General features: G+C 40.4%; 1 protein-coding gene across 7 annotated transcripts in view; it reads left to right on the top strand.

Moving 5' to 3' along the window:
- SFSWAP (splicing factor SWAP) overlaps nt 1-21165 on the top strand; it is a 104725-nt gene that overhangs the window by 59554 nt on the left and 24006 nt on the right. For all 7 annotated transcript variants that reach the window (XM_080985104.1, XM_080985103.1, XM_080985102.1 and 4 more), the window contains one exon: nt 1823-2013. In XM_080985104.1, coding sequence (XP_080841230.1) covers nt 1823-2013 — 191 coding nt within the window. The remainder of the gene's footprint in view (nt 1-1822; nt 2014-21165) is intronic.

Here is a 21165-nt window from a genome sequence, read left to right as displayed (position 1 = left end):
GCAGATATGATCCTGAAAGAGAAATGAAAATGGTTGGGGGATGCAAAAGGCTAGCATTTCCATAAGGAATTCTATAACCTAACTTGTGGCAAGTCTCCAGGTGCACTTACATGCTCCTGCTCTTTCTCATAATTCTGAAATGCCAGTGGTGATGTATTGAAGCTGTTGCAGCCATATGGTCTGTACGATACTCAAGAGTGAAGAATTTAGGTGCCTCTGTATACACTGAGGAATTACAGAATACTATTGCATAATGCAAGAGATAGGTTTTGTCAATGCTTTGAGAAATCTGTGCTCTGAAATTATTGGTTTCTAGGCAAATTCATCAGGTACATTTCTAAAACCATGTGGCTTATACATACACCCTGCAAACTCTGTGTGGGGAGCCCCCTCCACATTCATGTCCAACCATCTTAATTAGGTAGTCGGGGAGAGTCAGTGGGCGTGAAATTATATACAAGTAGATGTCAAATTAAAGGCCAAAAGTGCAAGTAAAGAAGAAAGTTGTTTCTGGATACCTAAAAAGATATAAAGATGGCACCAGTTGTGCCTCCCTGGTGAGTGCATTCCACAAGCATAGTGCCACCACTGAAATGGCCTGAGCTGCATACAGCTCCTGTCAGTCAAAACCAGCACCTCAAATTAGCCCCGAAACAAGTTGGGCCAGAAATGGTGTTGTATTTTCAGACTGCCTTGCCCCCGTCAGCAGTCTAGCTGCCAAATTGTGCTTCAGCTGTACTTTTTGAACTGTTTTAAAAGGCAACCCAACCTATAACACATTGCAGTAATTCAACCTAGTGGTTACCAGGGCATAGACAACGGAGGTTAGGCTGTCCCTGTCCAGAAGGGTGCACTGATCCACCAGTCGAAGCTGATGGAAGGCAATCCACACCACCAAAGCTACTTAAGCCTCATACAAAAGTAATACACCCAGAAAAAAACCAAGCTATATATTGGCTGCTTCTGAGGGAGTGTGACCCCATCCAGAGCAGATCACATCCAGTCCTATCTATTCGTAAGCAAGAATGCACCCCACAAAATTTTGCAGCATGCACCTTTATCCAAAAGGATTTCTCAGGCTGTTAACTTTTTCTTCTTCTTACTTAAATCATGTTACTCTCTATATGTTTCACTCCACTGGCTTCCTCTATTGTTTTGTATTAAGTTTCAATTTCTTCCTTTTAACCTTTAAGTCTCGCCATGGTCCTGTGCCTTCTTATCTATCTATGTTGCATGCTCCCTGTTCCCCATCTCAGTTTCTCCATTCATCAGACACTAATTTAAGGCTTGTAGTTCAGTTTTTTACATTTGAAAAGCCGTTCTCTGGTATTTACATAGAACTGGGAAGAATCTCTGTCTGAAACCCTGAATAGTTGTTGCTTGTCTTTATAGACATTTCTGAGTTAGGTGAGCCAGTGGTCCTGACATTCCTATTAAACCTCCTCTCCTGTTCTGTTGTTCATTTCTGTGACTTCTCTCTCTTGGTGAACTGAACTCTCAGTTTCTGTTGCACTCTATTACAAAACTCATCTTTTCTTTCTTTCTTCCTTCCTAATCCAGTGTTCACAATCTTACATTGTTTTGTCTTTTAATCTCTCCCAACCAAATGGTTTCTCCCCTCTGCTTTCATTTTGTACAGCTTCTACTGCATTTTAAGGCATATATATATATATATATCCCAAGGTGCTCTTTAGGAGCTACATAGATGTGCATTTTCTAGACTCAAGGGTGCAGCTCAGGCTAAAAAACGGTTGACCTCCTAATGTGATAAGCAAGTTACCTCCTTGTAAACTCCACATTCTGCATCCCTTTTTTCCCCTAGCAAAGCAGAAACTAGAGGACAGATTAGCGGCGGCGGCAAGGGAAAAGCTAGCCCAAGCCTCCAAGGAATCGAAAGAAAAGCAGCTTCAGGCGGAACGAAAACGAAAAGCGGCACTGTTCTTGCAGAACCTGAAGAATCCCCTGGCAGATGCAGAGGTTGAGAAAATGGAGGAACATGCCTTCAATATAGAGGTGAGCAAAGCAAAGGTGTTTCTAACCATAGTAGCATATACTGCAAAGAACTTTGCTTGGGGCAGGGTAGGAGAGAGAAGCCAGCATTGCTTGAAATGTTAGTATTTATTAGACTTGAATGAAAGCTTTTTCCAGAGGGAAAATAGATCTGAAATTAATAGCATGTTGGGCTACATCAAAGTTGCTGAAATGATATAGAAGAAATATTGAATTGGGCCAATATTCTCTGTTTCCAGTGTTCCCCCTTTTTTAAAAGAGTGATAAGTTTGCTACCCCATCCTTCACTATACATCCTTTGAAGTTTCAGCAGTGGTACCCCCAGATTCCATGTGTACACCTTTTGCATCTTGTGTTCTGACACGAATCACACCCATGGTTAATTTCTCATTCTCTTTAACATTTGTACCCCACCCTTCCTCCGTGGAGCTCATTTTGGGGCTATTCTATTTTTTCCTTACAATAATCCTGTAGTTCAACTTCAGCTGGATATTGACTCACCTGAAGTCATCCAAAGAGCTTCATGACTGAGCAGGGATTTGAACTCTGCTCTCCCTTGTCCAGTGCTCTAACCACTACGGTGGATGCTCATGTGTCATAAAATAAGGCTAGCTCACGTTAGAGCTAGCATTTGAAATTCTGATGTAGTTTAAAAGCACTAAGGAAAAAAATAAGCGCGTGCCCCCCCCCAAAAAAAAACCCTCCCGCAAATAACTAAATGGTACCTGAATAACTTGAGATTTCACATTGTTGTGTAAACTGAATATTTTATGTGAATCTCTCTTTTTAAAAGCTACAAATGTTGTGAGACACCCCCCCAATTCCTTCAGGCTTCACTTAAATTCAAGATTCAGAAGTGCTTTTATCAGAATCAAGGCATTTAAGGCAAAATGCAAGCTTTTGCTGGTGTTTCTGGACAAGGATAAGGACACAGTTGGCCCTAGGCAAGTAGTGTGAGAGAGGGGGGCTGTCTGAGAGGCTATGGGGGTGCAGTCACTCTGCCAGTTGCACATCATTTGATTTCAGTAGTGTCTGTGCATTCAGGAGTGATGTAAGCATCTGGCTTTTGTTTTATTAATTACTTTTATCTGCCAAGGTTGTTTGTACAGAGTACTCACAAGAGTTCCCCTTGGTGCCCACCTTAATGTCTTCTTGGTACTAGGCAAAGGCCTTTTTATTTTCTCAGCCCTTTTAAATCTTTAGATTTAAATCTCTAAACGTTTAATCTTTGCATTACACAGTGGTTTTAGCATGCTTCTACAGCTGTGTGAAATTTATTGCTTTGACTCTGTATTAATTGTGTGTGATGTTTCAATCTTGATATATCTGCGTCAAAACGGGGGTTTTTGTATCATTAAAGTGTTTGTTGCTCTAATTTTTGTTGAGTTTTTAAACATGTATTTAAAAATATATATTTGTGTGTCACCCAGAGAACTATTGTGTTTGGGTGGCTCTTAAATGAAATAAATAATATTTGAGATAGTGGCAAAGGATGAGCACTTAAATGTACTAGGTTGCCAGGAGCAACCTCAGAAGATCCTTGGGAGCTGAAATATCCAATGGGCTGGAGCAGGCCTAGCTGGTGAAAGTTGGAAGCATGTGGCAAAAAAATTAGCAAAGTCAAATTAAATTAGTAAGATGATGAAACTGCATATTGCTCAGTCTTTGGAGCAAGTGAATATTGGATGGCTAGCAGCAGCCATCCAAGGGCTTCTGTTTGAAGAAGGAGAAAACAGGAAGGAAGGAAACAGTTTTATAACTAAGATCAATAGGTTGTGGGGAAGAGGAGATTCCTCTGAGTATTCCTCATGGACAGTGTATCTAATTATGCATACATGAAGCTCAGTATCTGACACAGAAGTGATCATTTTGAGAATATCTTTTAAAAAAACATTATGGTGAGGGGAAATGTAAGGATTTGTGTGGAAGGACATTTGTGGGCTCAGATGCAAAGGCCATTACTATGGTAGGTCAAGCTGTTTTCAAGCTGTTTATCACCACTTATGGGGTGGGGAGAGTGTTGACCAGTAAGTGTCAGCATCTTCCACCTGTGACACATGGTCCACCCAATCAAAATAATAATGAAGTGTGGGATCCAGTTCCTTTAGAAGTTGCAAGTGGGGTAAGGTGAGTCAGTTCTCCCACGGTCTTCATGCAAATACATTGCACAACCCAGTTTCCTGATCTGCTTTGACCAGAGAGAGCAGAGTTTATACCTGGGGTCCTCCGATGCAAAGCATATTCTGAGCTATGGCCCCTCCTCCTCCTTAAGGTAATGCTTGGAATGTTTTCACGAGGGGCTCTAATAGGGCTGTGGTCCAGAGATAGAGCATCTGCTTTGCATCTAGGTTCAATCCACAGCATCTGCAGGTTGGGCTGGGAAAGATTCCCGGTCTCAAGCCCTGCAGATAGATGGTTGGTCTTACTCAGTAAAGATTGAATGGGAATATTTTTTAAAAAATCTAGGATACTATATTGCTGTTGTTTTTTTAAACTCTAAACACTGTCTTCGTATTGAGCAAGGAAATACCTTGGGCTTCCCGAGTTGTCCTCCATATCCCTCATAGAAATGCAGCAGGTTGTTGGAGGAGGGAAAGAGCCGACATCCCCTCCCAACAGGCAATTAAGGTTTATTGTTCTTGCTTTTGAGGCTAGTAACGTTTATTTAATTTATTTTACTAGATTTCTTATGCACGCTTCACCACAACGTCCCAGGATGGGTTGCAGCAATAAAGTATGCAACTATAAACAAAACTATCGCAACCATAAAATAAATGTAAAACAATAACAAAAATTTAAAATAGCTCAAATACAGATGCAGACTATGGGCTTATTTATAAGCCTGGTTTAAAAGGTACAGTGGTACCTCGGGTTAAGTACTTAATTCGTTCCGGAGGTCCATTCTTAACCTGAAACTGTTCTTAACCTGAAGCACCACTTTAGCTAATAGGGCCTCCTGCTGCCGCTGTGCCGCCGGAGCATGATTTCTGTTCTCATCCTGAAGCAAAGTTCTTAACCCAAGGTACTATTTCTGGGTTAGCGGAGTCTGTAACCTGAAGCGTATGTAACCTGAAGCATATGTAACCCGAGGTACCACTGTATTCTAAATTCTTGTTCTAAGTACTTAAGCAAATTTTCACATCAGAATTTCTGGCAGAACTGGGAGCTTCTAGAATCCTGTTTATTTGGGGGGATATATTTTCAGTATTCTGCACATGTTTGCAGTATTGAACAAGAATTTGAAAATTATAACTCTGGGCAGTAAAACAAGTAATAATAATAATAAGTGTGGCAATTTACTCTTTTAAGTGACTATGGGTCAGTGAAATGAGGGGCAGTTGTCTTCTAGAAGGGCAGTTGCCTTCTATTACTGAACATGATGATTATTAGAACTACCACACTGCAATTAAAACTGAATCATTAAACAATTTTTACAGGCGGCTGCCACAGCCAGCTGCCTTGTAGTTAATGGACCATATTGAAAGAATTTCTTGTGATCAATACTCCTAAAGCCTTTTGTGATATCTTGCTGACCATACCCAGTTGTGGGCTAATTTTATTCCCATTTTATTTCATTTGCTTTCCTAAAATCTTTTGTGCAAAAATAGCTTTAAACACTTGCCCATGTTGAAAGTATGTGTTGTATTTTAGCATGTGTACTATTCTAAACCAGATTGCCGTCTGGTTTATTGATTTTAAAATAGTATATGATCTCCTAAAAAAATGGTCTACAGCTGTACAGGTATATTTTTAGTTCTGACGTATTTTGAAATAACAGCCCTATAAATCAATAGTAAAGAATTTCTGTAATTCAATTTCATGAAATACTGGTTGCAGCAGTGGCATAATCAAGCACTTATTTAATCTACAGCTACTCTTTAATATTGCCCCTCTCTTTTTTAGTCATTCTGTTGGTGGCATAGTCTACCCCCCCTTTTTTTCTTTAATGTAGAAAATGGTGAAGCTACCAGTATTCCTTTTTGATAAGGATGTCTTGAGCTGGTTCAGTCAAAATATAATTTTTATTTTATTATTTATTTAACGCCCTACACCCGTAGAACTCAGGGTGGTTTACAACATAAAATTACAATATCAACAAAGACAACTCAATAACCCCCCTTTCCACAATACATTTAAAAGGGCATTAATTGTCAATCAGCCAAAGGCCTGGTTAAAGAGGTGCGTTTTCACCTAGTACCTAAAAGTGTGTAAAGAAGGCGCCAGATGAACCTCCCTGGAGAGAGGATTCCACAAACTGGGAGCCACAGCAGAAAAGGCCCGTTCTCTTTTTGCTACTCTCTGGAGCTCTAGCGGAGGAGGCACATGCAGAATGGCCTCAGTGGATGATCTCAGGGTCCAGGCGGGGTTCATATGGCGAGAGGTGGTCCTTGAGGTATAGTGATTTTTTGCCATCATGGAGAAGTAAACATCATTTTGGACAGAATGTGATGCTTATGGGATTCGTTGCTGGAAAATCTGTACTGCAAGCTTGTATTTCACAATAATGAAGGTAGAGCTGTGCCAAAACCTTGACATATCAGTTGTACCTTTGTAAACTCATGTAGCATAGAGGCTGTAGTACAAATAAGGAATTCCCTGGGTTTGAATCTTCCCTATGCAATACGGGGGTAATAATAAAGGCACGCCAACATAAAAAAGCCTTCAAGAGAGACAAGTCAAAACCAGTCTCTGCTTCAAGAGTGTTTATAACGTGGGACTAGCAATAATAAATGCCCAACTTCTGACTAAGACAGTTAAACATCTGTAACATGGGGAAGTTACATGTATAAAGTGTTTTGAACACTCTAAAGTTCTTTTAAAAATTGCTCACTATTTTTTTTTATAAGATATTTATTAAAGTTTCAAAAATAAAAAAGTTACAATAATAATAATAAGAAAAAAAATAAAGCAGAAAAAAGAGAATACAAAATACAAAAAAGTAAAAACAATTAAAAAACAAATCAATCTTTCCATATCTTGTCTTTCATTTACTTGTTTCCCTGACCTCCTCACACCTCCCCTTTTTGTATTCCAGTTCAGTAAGTTAATTCAGCAAATCCTTTCCCTCTTTGTTTTTATCTTAGTCCTTTGTCTTAATATGTAATAACTGTATATTCTCATCTGTTAGCAGTCCGTTTTTACATACTCCTTGTAACATTGCTACTAAAAACCCCTTAGCTTCATTCCGACATCATTCTAACATTCATTAATTTTACAGTATTTCTGTAAATAGTCTTTAAATTTCTTCCAATCTTCTTCCACCGACTCTTCTCCCTGGTCTCGGATTCTGCCAGTCATTTCCGCCAGTTCCATATAGTCCATCACCTTCATCTGCCATTCTTCCAGGGTGGGTAGATCTTGTGTCTTCCAGTACTTTGCAATAAGTATTCTTGCTGCTGTTGTGGCATACATAAAGAAAATTCTATCCTTCTTTGGCACCAATTGGCCGACTATGCCCAGGAGAAAGGCCTCTGGTTTCTTCAGGAAGGTATATTTGAATACCTTTTTCATTTCATTATAGATCATCTCCCAGAAAGCCTTAATCCTTGGGCACGTCCACCAAAGGTGAAAGAATGTACCTTCAGTTTCTTTACATTTCCAACATTTATTATCGGGCAAATGATAGATTTTTGCAAGCTTGACTGGTGTCATGTACCACCTGTATATCATTTTCATAATATTCTCTCTTAAGGCATTACATGCCGTGAACTTCATACCTGTGGTCCATAACTGTTCCCAGTCAGCCATCATAATGTTATGTCCAACATCTTGTGCCCATTTAATCATAACAGATTTCACTGTTACATCTTGAGTATTCCATTTCAACAGCAAGTTATACATTCTTGACAAATTCTTAACTTTAGGGTCTAACAGTTCTGTAAAAATTGCTCACTATTATTGGTATTGCTGTTTTATCTTAAATGAAGGAAACCATTGTAGGCTAGTGAATTTCCTTCCACTTTAATTTGCTAATTGTGTCCGTACAATGTATGTTCAGTAGCTTTAAGTCTTTAATTAATGCCAAGGAATCTTTTTCGAAAACCTTTCTCTTCCCTTCTTGTATTCACCTAAACCAGAGTTGCTTTTCTTGCTGAAGGATGAAAATTATTAATGAGCTGCCTCAGAGAATTATACTTCTGAGGCAGAGTCCGTAGACTACCTTTGTGTTTCTCTTACATTAACTAGCAAGCACAGCGGGGGTGGAAGCTACCTTTTCCATAGGATGTCACTTCTCTTTATCTAGGGCAGCTCCTGTCTCATAATTGAAGGCAGTGGGCTGTCCAGATGTATTTTTACATGGGAATTCTTCTGAGGACTGATCAAAACCGCAGCTCAGGTTCACACATGCCCTTTCCCATTCTGCTTTTCGCAGGTGGGAGATGGCTCTAGGTGGTGAGGATGAAGGATGTGCATGCAGCTGGTGTTGGTGGTATTATGGTTTCCCTTCTTGCACTTTCCAGAGGTGCAGAGGAGAGTTCCTAAGAGGTGCCTGACACACTTGCAGAACTGTAACTCCAAGCATTCATTAGAAGAAGCTGTGGCAATGTAAACACATGCCTTGTGGTGCCTGATAATGCCACAGTCTGCATACTTGCAAATGCAGGCATATTTCCTTGAAGGCAAATTATTAGTACCCATGTGCAGTCACTTAATCTGTTGGGTATGAAACAAAGGTTTTAGGCTCCTGTTGGGCGTTTGTTCGCATGGTTTCCTTTGGGTCCCCCCATTTGAGTTTACAAGTCTGTGTCTGGAAAACACTGACCCACCTGCTTTTATCTGGCAAATCAGGTTAGCCTTAATAGGGAGGAGTTCTTGGCTTCTTTGGAAGTGTGATGGTAAAAAATACGACAAATCTTTAGCGCTTGGCTTCTTCTCATAGGGTTCTCTGCTCTTCAGTTCTGCTTTGTCTCCTATGGCACGATCATATGCTGGTCGAAAGCTCCTAACACTTCTTTATGCTCTAGGAAAAGAGCTTCCTTCAATGTTTGTGGAATTTCCTTACTGCTAGGTTCTGCTCTTGCTACTCAGCGCACACATTTTTAGTCATCTTGTTTTATGGGCTGCCAGTAGAATCCTAGAAAAGTGTGTTTTGGTCACAAGTGGGGCCTGGGAGTGCTCCTGTTCAGGGTGCCTACCAGCCAGCATTCAAGTCTCACAGAAGCCACCTACGGGTCAAGGAAAATGGAGACACTCTTTTATTGCTTAGTAATGGCAACTTTCAGAATGAAGGTGAAGTTGGAAGACAAACACAATGGCATTTTACAGATGGTCTATGGTCTACAAATCAGATTAAGCCTTTCTGGAAATAAGCAGTAAATTAACTATATACATTCTGAGATTGGCCACCTCTATTCCCCTTGCTCAGCCATACCTTCTCCTTTCCCTAACACCATCTCCCTCCTCTTGTAGCCTTTTACTAAGAGAGAGAAATGCCAGTCCTGCATGAATCCTTTTCACTAATCTCCATGCTTGACGCAGAGCTGAGCTATCAGGGTTAAAAGCATAGCCCTAGCCCAGAGCTTTCCAAACTGTGTGTCATGACATGTTAGTGTGTCGGCTGCAGCTAGTTTAACCTCCAGTTTACTAGTAAAACTGAATTACTTTGTCATGAAATGATGCATGTCTGAAAAGTGTGTCACCAACATGAAAAGTTTGGAAAGCTCTGCCCTAGCCCATGTTAAAGGGGTATTTGCTTATTTTTAACCTGTTGGGACCTTGAACCCCATGGATATATTCCTTGTCAAAACACAAAACACTAAAATATTTGAACTGTGGGAAGAGAGGTGTATCTGTGACAGCCAGTTACACAGCACTTATGTGTCCACTGAACTGGGACTTGTGTTAATGCCCTAGCCAAGTAACGGTTCCAAGCAAGGCAGCTTTACCCAGCTTGGTGCCAGATGTTTTAGGCTACAACTCCCGTCAGCTCCAACTGGAACAGATGGCACCAGGCTGGGAAAGGTTGCCTTAAGTGCTCAGCTCCCCACCCCCACAAAAAATTAGTCCTATGAATGAGACTTCAGAAATGTTCCATGCCTGTGCTAAAAATAACTGGAATTGTATGCAAATGAGATGTCTTTGTTTTAAATCTTTCTTAATAGCTTTTGTTTTTTTAATAGCACTGTTCATGGTTATTAATGAGCACATGGAAATGCAAATTTAAAGTTAGACAATGAATATCTTCAATTGCTCCCGAACAACAATACTTGTAATTAAATTGGTTGCTGTGAATGACATGGCAAATTGTATATTATTAGCCACCAGCGACTCTCAAGTTCTCCCCCCCTTCCTCAATTTTGCTTTGTTCCAAAGTACTTTGAGAGCTTATTCCTTGATCACCCAGTTCAGCAGTACACACAGTGTGATCTTTCTGGTTCTCTTTCTGCTTTTGGGTGAATGATACATGATGTTTCTGACAAAGTGAAGCAAAGCTGCATCCTGATGAAGACCTAAGTGGACTTATGATTATGAAGGAATCAAGTCCACCTTGTTCTCGAAGGTGGGAATGGCTTTGAAAATTGAGATAAAAAGCACCGGCTTTATCTGGCAAAATCAGACATACTAGTATGGTTTGCAGATATCAAATTGTGCAGTTTGAAATATCTAAAGGATGCGTGTGTTATAATTTTTTGTTCTGCTTAATGTAATTTTTAAAAAATCTTGTAAGTGGCTTACCTAAAAACGATAAAAGTATAGTAGTGACATTCATTAAAAATTTCCTTAAAAGGTACAGGCGATTAGCAAGTTGCATGGTGAAAGAAGAACACCCTGTATCCATCTCTACCAGATATTGTTCAAAGACTATTGCGGGGGGGGGGTCATTGGGATGCAGTGGCCCAATGCAAGGCTCCTTTCTTGTGTACATTCTCTTCCTATGAATAGAAGTTTTTTCTAGTGAAAGGAGTTTTCGAAGGCAGGAAAGTAGTGGGAGGTTTTCTCCCCACTGTAAAACAAGAGGTTGTGGCCCACGGCACCTTGCACCACATTTGCTGGACGGAAAGAATGTAGTCCATTTCACTTCTCTCCACCCAAGCTTTTTGCTTGTACGTTAACATCTATCCTCCTAGGCAGATTAAAGCCTTTTGTTGGTTATGCGGTACCAAACATCCTTTAACATGCTTGGCCCGAGAACTGGAGCACTGGTCTTGTCCTTCAGATTTGGAACAGGTTTATACCAAACAGTTCAGTGATATGAGACAGTAAGCTGTGAACGCCAAGCAGGACTGTGTGTATTTGCATGCACCAACAGCTGCAATCTTTATAGGGTGATGCTATTCAGTGCATAACTTCTCTGAGAAGGCACTTTGAGAAGGTAGACAAGAGACTTGATCTGCCACCCTTCAGTATTCCTTGATAATGGTAGTCTTTGTTACCACCCACAGGGTGTATGCTTGATTTAATCCCTTTACTCGTCGTGATACGCTGCTGTGTCAGGAACTGATCCTGGCCCAGAACAGTTATTTCTGGAAGGGTATTCAATTGCCTTATCAACCCAGTGAATTAAAATTCCAACATCAGCAGTGGACAAACTTTATACCATCTGTTTGTTTTGTTTTGTTGGGGGGGGGAGAGTCTTTGTTATCAACTTGTCTTTTGTATTTTCTAATATAGTAATGGTCTGTCATAATAAACCTGATTTGCTACAGGTTTATAAATGTTAGTATGCACTTACCCTGCTTCACATCTGAGGCTTAGCTTACACTTTCCATTCACTGTATATCAACTAGGTATGTCGATAACTAGACCACAGTAAATGGTTTCTGCCCATAATAGGCATTGGAGCAAAGCCTGCATTTCTCATAAAGGAGGAATAATTGACATTCAGAGGAGGAGAACTGATTAAATAAATGCCTCTAAGAGCTCAGGAGAGATCTGTCCTCTGACTTTCTGTTGAAATAACTCTTGCAAGATATTTGTGCAGAAGTATGGGGCAGCCTTGGAACTTTCTTGCTTTTATTTTATCGCTTCTCTAGTGTTTGCTTTTCATGAACCTCTCTGAGATGATGATACAACTTTTATTTATACCCTGTCTTCCCCAGCCGAGACTGGGCTCAGGGCGGCTAACATCAAATATATAACATTGGTATAAAATCAAACAATAATTAAATTACCTCCTAAAAACAAGTCAGGATCAAATTAAAATCTAATTAGATGGCTTTCAGCAGGATTAGGATTAGGGTTGGTAAATAGTTTTCAGTTCATCCTTACTGTTGACCTTCTGGACTCTGGTGGCTACAGCTTCCCATTTCCTCATCCTTAGAAACCGTGTCTTCACAAAATCCTGATTTTCTGTGTGTGTGTGTGTGTGTTTGTTTGTGTGTGTGTACACAAGTACAAGTGCAGTCAATTTGCAGTGGTACCTGAAACAGTTCAGGTCTGCTTGTGGTACACTGTATGACTCCATGTGGATGGAGATTTTTTAAAAATTTCCCCTTTAACATAGCAACCAGCAGAAGTTATGTTCTAAGCAGTACATTGGAATTATCTCAGAAATCCTGTAGCTAACTTACTTGCTAATTATGTAATTGCTAATTGCTCATCCCTTTCTCTTCTTCCCATCCATTCTTGGTGGCTGTCTGTGTCTGTCTGTCTTAGACACACACACACACACACACACACACACAGTATTTATAATATGAAAACCATCCGGATTCTTCTTGGACTCCATATAGTTTTGATACTTTTTTTAAACCCATTACCAGATGTGGTGAAAAGGTACGCATGTCACAGCTGTGTGGAAAGGTGCCAAAATGAAGCACTTCTTATCAGATCTTACCACAGTTTTACTGAACTAAAACTAGCGTTGTTTGTGTTTGAACTGTGTCAAATATTTTTATGCCTTCAAACAAAATATTGATTCCTCTGAGACGACTGATAAAAATGTTTCTGTGCTCTAGTTTCTGATATTTTCAGGATTACTTGCCTGAAACAATATTTCCCAAACAAAATAGTTGGGTTTTTGCTTTTGCTGTCACCAATTTTTGTCAACAGTAGGCCTTTCCTGCTCCCCTGCTCAGGAAAAAATATATATTGTTTACACTAGAAGCTGAAACCAGGGCTTTAAGAGGGCTGCAGCAATTTTTTAGGCTACTTTATTTCCAAGTTATTACTGTATTGTCAAACTTCTGCTAAAGTGAACTCCAAATAAAAGTGGCAAAACTAAGTTTGGAGTGCCGTATGTATTAACTGTAAATGGTGCTGAGACTTGACTTTGTCTGGAAGCCCCATCCCATCTGAAAGACTTGCTCCCTAATCTTAGAAAGTGGGGCTAGTATTCCTGATGGCCTTTATTACTGTCCACAATTCAAGATTGACTCTCAAATATACTCCTTGCCCCCTCAATAGGAACTTTGCTCTGCATTATAAGTTGTAGTAGGAGGGGTGGATGTCTTAGTGGAAGAGTACATGCTTTGTATGCAAAAGGTCCAAGGTTTAAACCCCAGAGTAGGGCTTGGAAAAACTCCTGTCTGAAACCCCCCAGTTGGTGGGAAGCAGGCTTCCACAACCTGATGTTTTGAATGACCATTATTGACCATTATAGCTAGACCCAGTTTGAACTTCAGATAATTGGAGGGAAAATCAGTGTAGCCCTAGGGCAGTTGCTCTGTCAGCATAAACATTTCATCTTGCCATATGGAACAATCCCCTCTCTCTTTCCCCAGCCTGCTGTTGTGCTGTCTCTCCCAACCTCAGCACCAGTTGGGGGGGGGGGCAGTAAAGCCTCATCACACTAGTGGAAAACCTATAAAATCAGAATTTGCTATGAAGGTTGACTTTCTTTCATACTTTATAAGATCAGTTTCTCTAGGAAAATTATAAGGTGGGGAAGGGTTCCATTTTGTCTTTAGAAGTTTTAGCACAGTGCATTTTCTGAATTCTGCTGTTTGTGGGGTAAATGAAGGCTTTGGGGGGGGGGGTTTGCCCTGAACTTTTATATGGATGAATCCTGATTTCTCTGCTGCAGTCTGAAAATCAAATTGAAAAGGTATTAGCAGAGCAACCAAGTTGTGCATTTTGTTAACATGGCAACTGTTCAAATAGCTGCTTTGCATTTCTTGGCACCTCTCCACGTAGATAACTCTGGTCACAGCTAATTTCCACAGGTGGTAGAAGTAATGGAAAGCTTCTATGTGTCTCTGTTATTGTCCCCCCCCCCCCCCCGCCCCCAGCAGTTTTATACTTCCTCTGCCCTGACATGTCTCTTGTGCAGTTCTATCAGCTACACTTCAGGGAACATTTTGGCATTTTAATGAGAGCTTCTGTGCTCCCCTGCCAGATATCTCAGCACTGGGGACCCACTTTGATTCCCTGCCCCAGCCTTTCTTGAGATTCAGCTGTGAAACCTCAGAAAATGCCATTCAAAATACGGGTCAATTTTTCTGCTCCTTTCATATATCGAAAATCTCTACCACTTTATCTCAGCTTCCCATTTCCCTGGTCTTCTGCCCTTTTAAGTTTCAAAAATCTTACTTTGTTTTCAGGACTGTTCTCTTTGACCAGTTTCTTACAATATCAATATCTGAAGGGGCTCTGTGGCAAATACTGTTGATAGGAATACAATTTAATAATAAAGGCCAAGTCTTTAGTACAGTGCTCAAAATAGGGTCTTAATCTTTTGATTTCTCATGTTTTTCATTTTTACCATGGTGGTCATTAAAATAAATTCAGTACAGTACTTTACTACATTTCATGACTGGATTATTAAATACATCCTTGTTGCATCCAGAAAAAAGCATTTACAGCATTAGTCTGAACTACGAATAATCTTACAGTTTGAAATTATTTTCCTTTTCCTTTGAATAGTAATTACCGTTACTGACTCTATGACACTCTCTCTGTCTGTCTGTCTGTCTGTCTGTCTGTCTCTCCCTCCCTCCCTCCCTCCCCCCTACCTTTTGCAAATTGTCATAGAACATTCCCCAAACAAAGAAGCATTGAATTTTATGACATTTCACATGTACCAGGGCTTTTAAAACTAGAGTGTGTGTCAAGTTGTGTAGTATTAAAGTCATCCTTACTGCAAGAGGCTGTGATTCAGAGCATGATTTAAGGTATGCCTTGAGAGTGTACGTGTGTCCAGTGGAAGTTTTTAGTATGATAAAAAGGTGGAATGCATTATTTTGCTATGGTTGATTTTATTTCTTCCAAATATGCCATTTATAATGTATATCTATAGTATCTACAGTTTCTTGGTTCATATGTAATGGGAAACTGATTATCTAATCCAGAAGTGTTGAATTACAACATGTTGAGGAGGGAACAGGCCATGCAAATGTAGAGCCGAGTGTCCTGGCTCCTGCAGGACAAAGGACTCTTAACTCGGATCTCATTTACTACTGTATGATTGCTCAGTACTGTACAAAATCAATACAAGGATCACCAACACAGCAGGTACGGGTCATGACCAGGTGAGCTGAAACATTGTTCCAACAGTTGACACACACTCCTGTAATAGAGAGGGGTGGTCATGACTTTAGCACAGCAAACAAGGTGGGACCTGGTTTTGTGCCTGCGAACAGGAACTCCATCCAAGGGGATGGGCTGTCTTTTTACACTGGTGCTTGCATCTCTGTATTCTAGACGATGGAGAGGTTTCATACTGGACATTGAGCACTTCCTGGGTGGGTGGTGGCTTGTCAGCAGAGGCTGGTGGGGGCCAGTAGCATGGCAATCTAGTGGGCCCATCCTCAGGGTCAAGTTACTCACCCACGAACGAATTCCCTAACAGCTCAGATGACTCCTAGGGTCCTGATATGACTCACCTTAACCTGCTGGGGTCTTCCCCAGGGTAATCTTTGGGCATCTCAACCCGCCCCTGCCCCCTGTTGAAACAGCCCCTCCAGGACGCTGTCTTGGGACTCATTACACTGAGACTCATTCATATTTCGCATAAAACCAAGATGCATACATCCCAACTGAGTTATCTGGGGTGCTCAGAATCACCTGCTGACTTTGAAATACTAAATAATAATAAAATTATTGATTGTGACTGCAAACATAATATTAATAGCAACAATTCACATCTCTTGTGCAGAACCTTATGGAACATTCGTTAAATTCTTCTACGACATGGTTATCTTTTTGTGTGTTTGCAGTTGTGGTTTTAACCCTTCTTTGCAAGGTGAACCTTTCACTTTTTTTCAATGTAGGGATGTGCTAGAAGAACCTCTTAAGGGGCAGCTAAAGTTAGAAGTGTTCAATACATCCAGCAATTACCATGTCCTCTTACAGCTTTTTGAAACACAATTTCTTATTGATCCTGTACCTTAGAGGTCTTGCAGAGCTTCAAGGCACACCAGTGGGTAGAATTTCAGCATAGGCCTGAAGTAATTCCAGGGCACAGCTAGAGTGGAAATTGCATATCCGCTTTGAAGTTCTCCTTCTGACAACCCTCATATTTTTCGCATCAGAATAAGTCAGCACTTTTTGTGAATATTGCAGGAACGTTTGCATTTGTGTTAGATTAGAAAAGGTCACCTTAGAAAACCAACAGACTGCCTATCAGCCCCCTTTTTTCAGTTGACTTTGGAGAGCATTTCCATTCTCTGAATATTAAAGCTAAGCCACAACATTCTGTTATTGCCCAGCTTGGTGGCAGTTGTCTGGAAGGACCAATTCTGCGTGTTCTGCATGACTCCTCAGAATCAAAACCCTTGCTTAAGCAGCCTATTCGCTTCCTTGTTTGAGGCAGTCCTTCCATGTTTAAAAATCACAAGCTCATTGCAGGGGAACATGAGAAGTGCCTTATATGGAATCAGACCATTGATCCATCTAGCTTAGAACTCTGCACACTGGCTGGCAGTTGCTCCCCGGGATTTCAGACCCAGGAGTCACTTCCAGCCATACCTGGAGATGCCAAGAATTGAACCTGCGATCATCTGCATGCAAAGGTGGAGCTCTGAGTTACAGCCCTTCCCTTGTATATAAATGCTATACCCATTTCCTGTTCTGCTGTAGATCACATGTTACGCGTGGTAGGGAATCTTTCAGTGGAAATGCAGGGTAAAAATTTATAAATATATTAAATGCACTTTGTTCAATAGTAGTTTGCCGCAGCAGATCAGCTGAGGTTTTTTATCCAACTAAGTTATACTCAGTGACCCACCTAAGTTGGCCGTGTGCATTTATTTTGCAGGGGTCTTCTCTGAGTAGGCCTAACATTGGATGCAATTCCTGATGTCTTGCAATGTATTAAGGTTGTTACGAGTGCCTGCTTTGATACAGGTGTACAGTAAAAGGTTGGCAATAGCAAGCATGTCTTCCTGTCCGCTTCATCCTGAGCATTACTTAACAGGCCAGTACAGTAGCACAAATTGGACACATCTTTCTAGCCGATACAGTATTCTCCTCTGCTCTAAATGTGTGGACTGTCTGACCACCCGAAAGTCCTCCACGGGTTCCGATTGTCTGCAGGAGCTTCCTACAGCCAATCGGAGGCCGCACCTTAGTTTCAGAACATTTTGGAAGTCAAGCATTCTTCCGGAACAGATTCTGTTCGACTTCCAAGGTACAACTGTATTTGGATTTGGAGAATGTGTACTGTAACAGAGTATTTTTTGGGGGGGTTGGAATCCTGAAGTTGAAAGGGGGATATAAAGCATTTGAGGTGATACAAATATGGTTGAGAGAGAAAAAAACATGTGAATGAGAAGTAATAGATGATCTCTTACTTTATATAGTTTAAAATACATTGTTTTATATAAGATTATTGCAAACTGCTCTGCTAATTTTGTATGAATAGCAATCCAGATATTTATAAACAAGTGTAAATGCAAAGACAATTTCAGCATTTGTTACTACTAAAAATAATATGTGCACCAGTGGACTTATTCCGTGTGTTCTGCTTCTGTCTCAATTATCTGTTTACATTGTCAGCATCTCATATTCTTTTCACTGAAGCCCTTTCAGTTCTGATTCATTGCTTCTAGCATTTGTGCCTTCCATTTTTGCTTGTTTTATTTGCTAGGAGCCTCCAGTAAGCCAGTCATCCTGAGATGAGGGGGATAGTTGCATTTAATTCACATGGCAATGCTGTAAAATTCTTTATGGTCCTTGAAGCAAAATTACCAAAGGGTAGCTTTACTACTGTGTGGCGCTCCCCCCCCCCCCAAACATGGTCATAAAAAACCACTGTCAATTAGCACTCAAAGAGAGATGTGTCTCCCTCATATCTGAAATTTGGCTTTCCATTACCTTTGTGTATTGTCCAACATAATCACAGTTGAAGAAGCAGAAGGCAAACCTAGAGCCATCATTTTTAATTGGTTTTCTTTATTGTAAGAGATTCTTACTAAAATTCTTCTAAGCCTTTCCATGTTAAGTAAGGCAAGGATAAGATAGGCAAAGTTGGGAACCAGTGACCCTCCAGTTGATGTTGGACTGCAACTCCCATCATCCCTGACGGTTGTCCAGGCTGGCTGGGGTCGATGGAGTCCAACAACAATTAAAGAGGCCACATGTTCCCCAATCCTGGTTTATAGCAGATGCATAGAATTTCTCCAGCTTAAAATAGCAGATGAGATCTTAATGGAACATTTCATATGGAAGGTGGCTGTTGGGGGAGGAGGAAGGCCTGTGGTGCTAGATTTCTTTTTCTTTTCATTTTTTGTAGAGGCACAAAATGGCAATTTGCATATTTCCTGGTACATTATGCTATATTAAATTGACTGAAGTTTAGGGACACTTTATAAATTACTTCTTTATTTTAAGTTTACAAATGAAAAATATAGGGGAGGATGCAACAAATGCATGTTGCTATGCAGGTGTACTTGGCAAGAATCTGTTATTGTCTGCAGGTCTCTGAGTTGATGTTCGGTGACAAGCCAGGTTTTGGTGTTCCTTAATGGTCCAGTTTGCGCATAGCACTACATCACTTGCATGCACAAACTGGAATGAGGCAGACTAAAGCCTCGGGCTCCCATTCTCCTTTTCCCTCCTCCTACACTGTGTGGATAAGAACTTGGCTGGTCTTTCATTTCAGTTAATCTTGGCTTGCTGCCTATGAACAAAGACCATGGTTTTAATCCAGACTCTTGCCAGTCTCTGTTCACCAGGCTTATTTAACTAACCAGAATTTGTGATATGCCCTGGATTTGGTTCACGAAAAATTTCAGAGGAAAGTGAAACTAAATGCTAGCGAATTGCTATTCCCAGCCATTCAGAAGGAATGGGGGGGGGGGCGGGAGTGACCAAACCCTAGATTTTTTAATTAGACTCATTTCACTTTGTGTATTAGCAATAAAACATGGTTTAGTGTGAAGTGCCGGTGCATCCAGTGTGAGGAATGTTAGAATGTTCATTTAACTTCACATGGGTGTTGGTTGGATAAAACCATTTCTAGGGTATCTCTCATACATATTATTATATATTTATACCAGCACAGGTTCATGTTGGGAGATCATTGTGGCAACAGTGACTTGATTGAGGTAGTACTATGTCTTAAGTTTAACCTTGTTGCATTCGCTGAACATCAGGTGTCCATATGTGTAGACAAGATGGGGGAGAGGCTTATCATTAGCATCTCCATGTAGAAGTGGGAAAGCCCCTTCTATGAAACTCTGGAGAGCTGCCCACCAAGTGTAGACAGTACTGACAGTCTGAATCTTTGTAGAAAAGCTTTATATGTAATTTACATTTTCATCAGGAATATGTCAGCTGCACTGTGAAACAAGTATAACTTTACATTACTATCCCATTTGAATGTGAAGGGTGGTTGAGAAACCTGGTGGTGTTTTTTTACGTGGGGGGCAGGTGAGAAATCACATAGGCTTCTGAAGATGAAACCATTTATTTGGCTGAGGAATTACTGCTGAATATGTATGCAATGCTTGTGAAAATTAGAAAGTTATATTCTGTCTTGCTGGATGTGAGGTGTCTCATCAAAACCAGCACATCAAGTACAGATTATTCCTTTTTATTGGGTCATCTCTTGCTCTGAGCAAGATTGTCCAAGTTTCCCAAGCCTTGCAGACTGCTGCAGCAGATAAATGTTGCTGTGCTTCAGTCCCTCATAGAAAGTGACCTTGTTAGAATAAGATTGAGAAAATGAGAAGAAAGTAGCATCCAAATGCAAAAAAAGGACAGGGTAATAATAATTGTGACAGTTTCTTTCTTTATTTGGGTCTTTTCCCAGAAAATGTCAAGAAGCAATGAAAGATCAAAATTCAGCAAATACAACTTTTCATTCTTGCCTACCAATACTTTATACATTATTAAAGTCCTTTCCCTCTAGTCTGTCTACCTCTCAGAAACTTGTTGAAAATGGGTATGTGGGGTAAAAATATTAAATGTGGATCCCATGTTATAGGTTGATGTTCTAGATGAGCCTTGGGTTTGAAAGAGTGGAAGATGGCTGCACTAAGTTTATTTTATTTCCTTTAAAACAATTATACACTCCTTTACAAATTCCAAGGCAGCTTGCATCCTGAAACAATACGTGGAGCAGAATTCTGAAAGAAACAGTAATAGGTGAAAAAATGTGATTTCAGGAGGTGCTGATTAAGCCTTGTGCTCACTTTATTTCCAGTTGAAAGTTGAATGTGCAGTGGGTATCACAGTGAGGCAGTAGAGCACTTTAAACATTCTGCTCTCTACTCTTGTTTGGAAGCTAGATATCTAAAGTAGATGCCAGATCTACCATTACAAACCTTCTCTGCTTCTTTTTGTAAAATAACTTCAGCTAGCCAGTCACACATTTCTCACGTAATACAAAGTCACTACAACAAACTTTCCTGACCTACAACGTAGGAAAGGTGGAAAGATGCCAGCTACTGACTTTTGTACTCTGGTGTAAAGTTTCACAACATGTTCGTTACCTGTTAGGACCTCTGCTGAGTTACGCTTTTGACAAGGATGGAAACTTTTTGTTAGGAGAAGTATTCTATTAAGAGATGTAGATACAACACTGGTGTTATTACTCTCATCTTAGGTCAAAGTGTGACCCACTTCTGGGTTCCAACTCTCAGGTGACATCCAGTGATTCAGCATATTCAGTTCCTACTTAGTTACTCCTTGTCTGATTACTTTTGACTTAGAAGTGGGAAGCTGAATGTGATGGGGCTCATTGCTAGTGAAAAGCCTTCCTTTTCTTTCTTCTTTGGTAATCACTCATAGCCGAGTAAGATTGTCTTCCATGAACACGGTTTTAACAGTGAG

The sequence above is a fragment of the Podarcis pityusensis genome (genome assembly GCF_964106645.2).
Source record: "Podarcis pityusensis genome assembly, chromosome: 16".
In the NCBI taxonomy this organism is placed as follows: Eukaryota; Metazoa; Chordata; class Lepidosauria; order Squamata; family Lacertidae; genus Podarcis; species Podarcis pityusensis.
The sequence above is the reverse complement of the archived record's forward strand: the minus strand, read 5'-3'. Positions and strand labels throughout refer to the sequence as shown.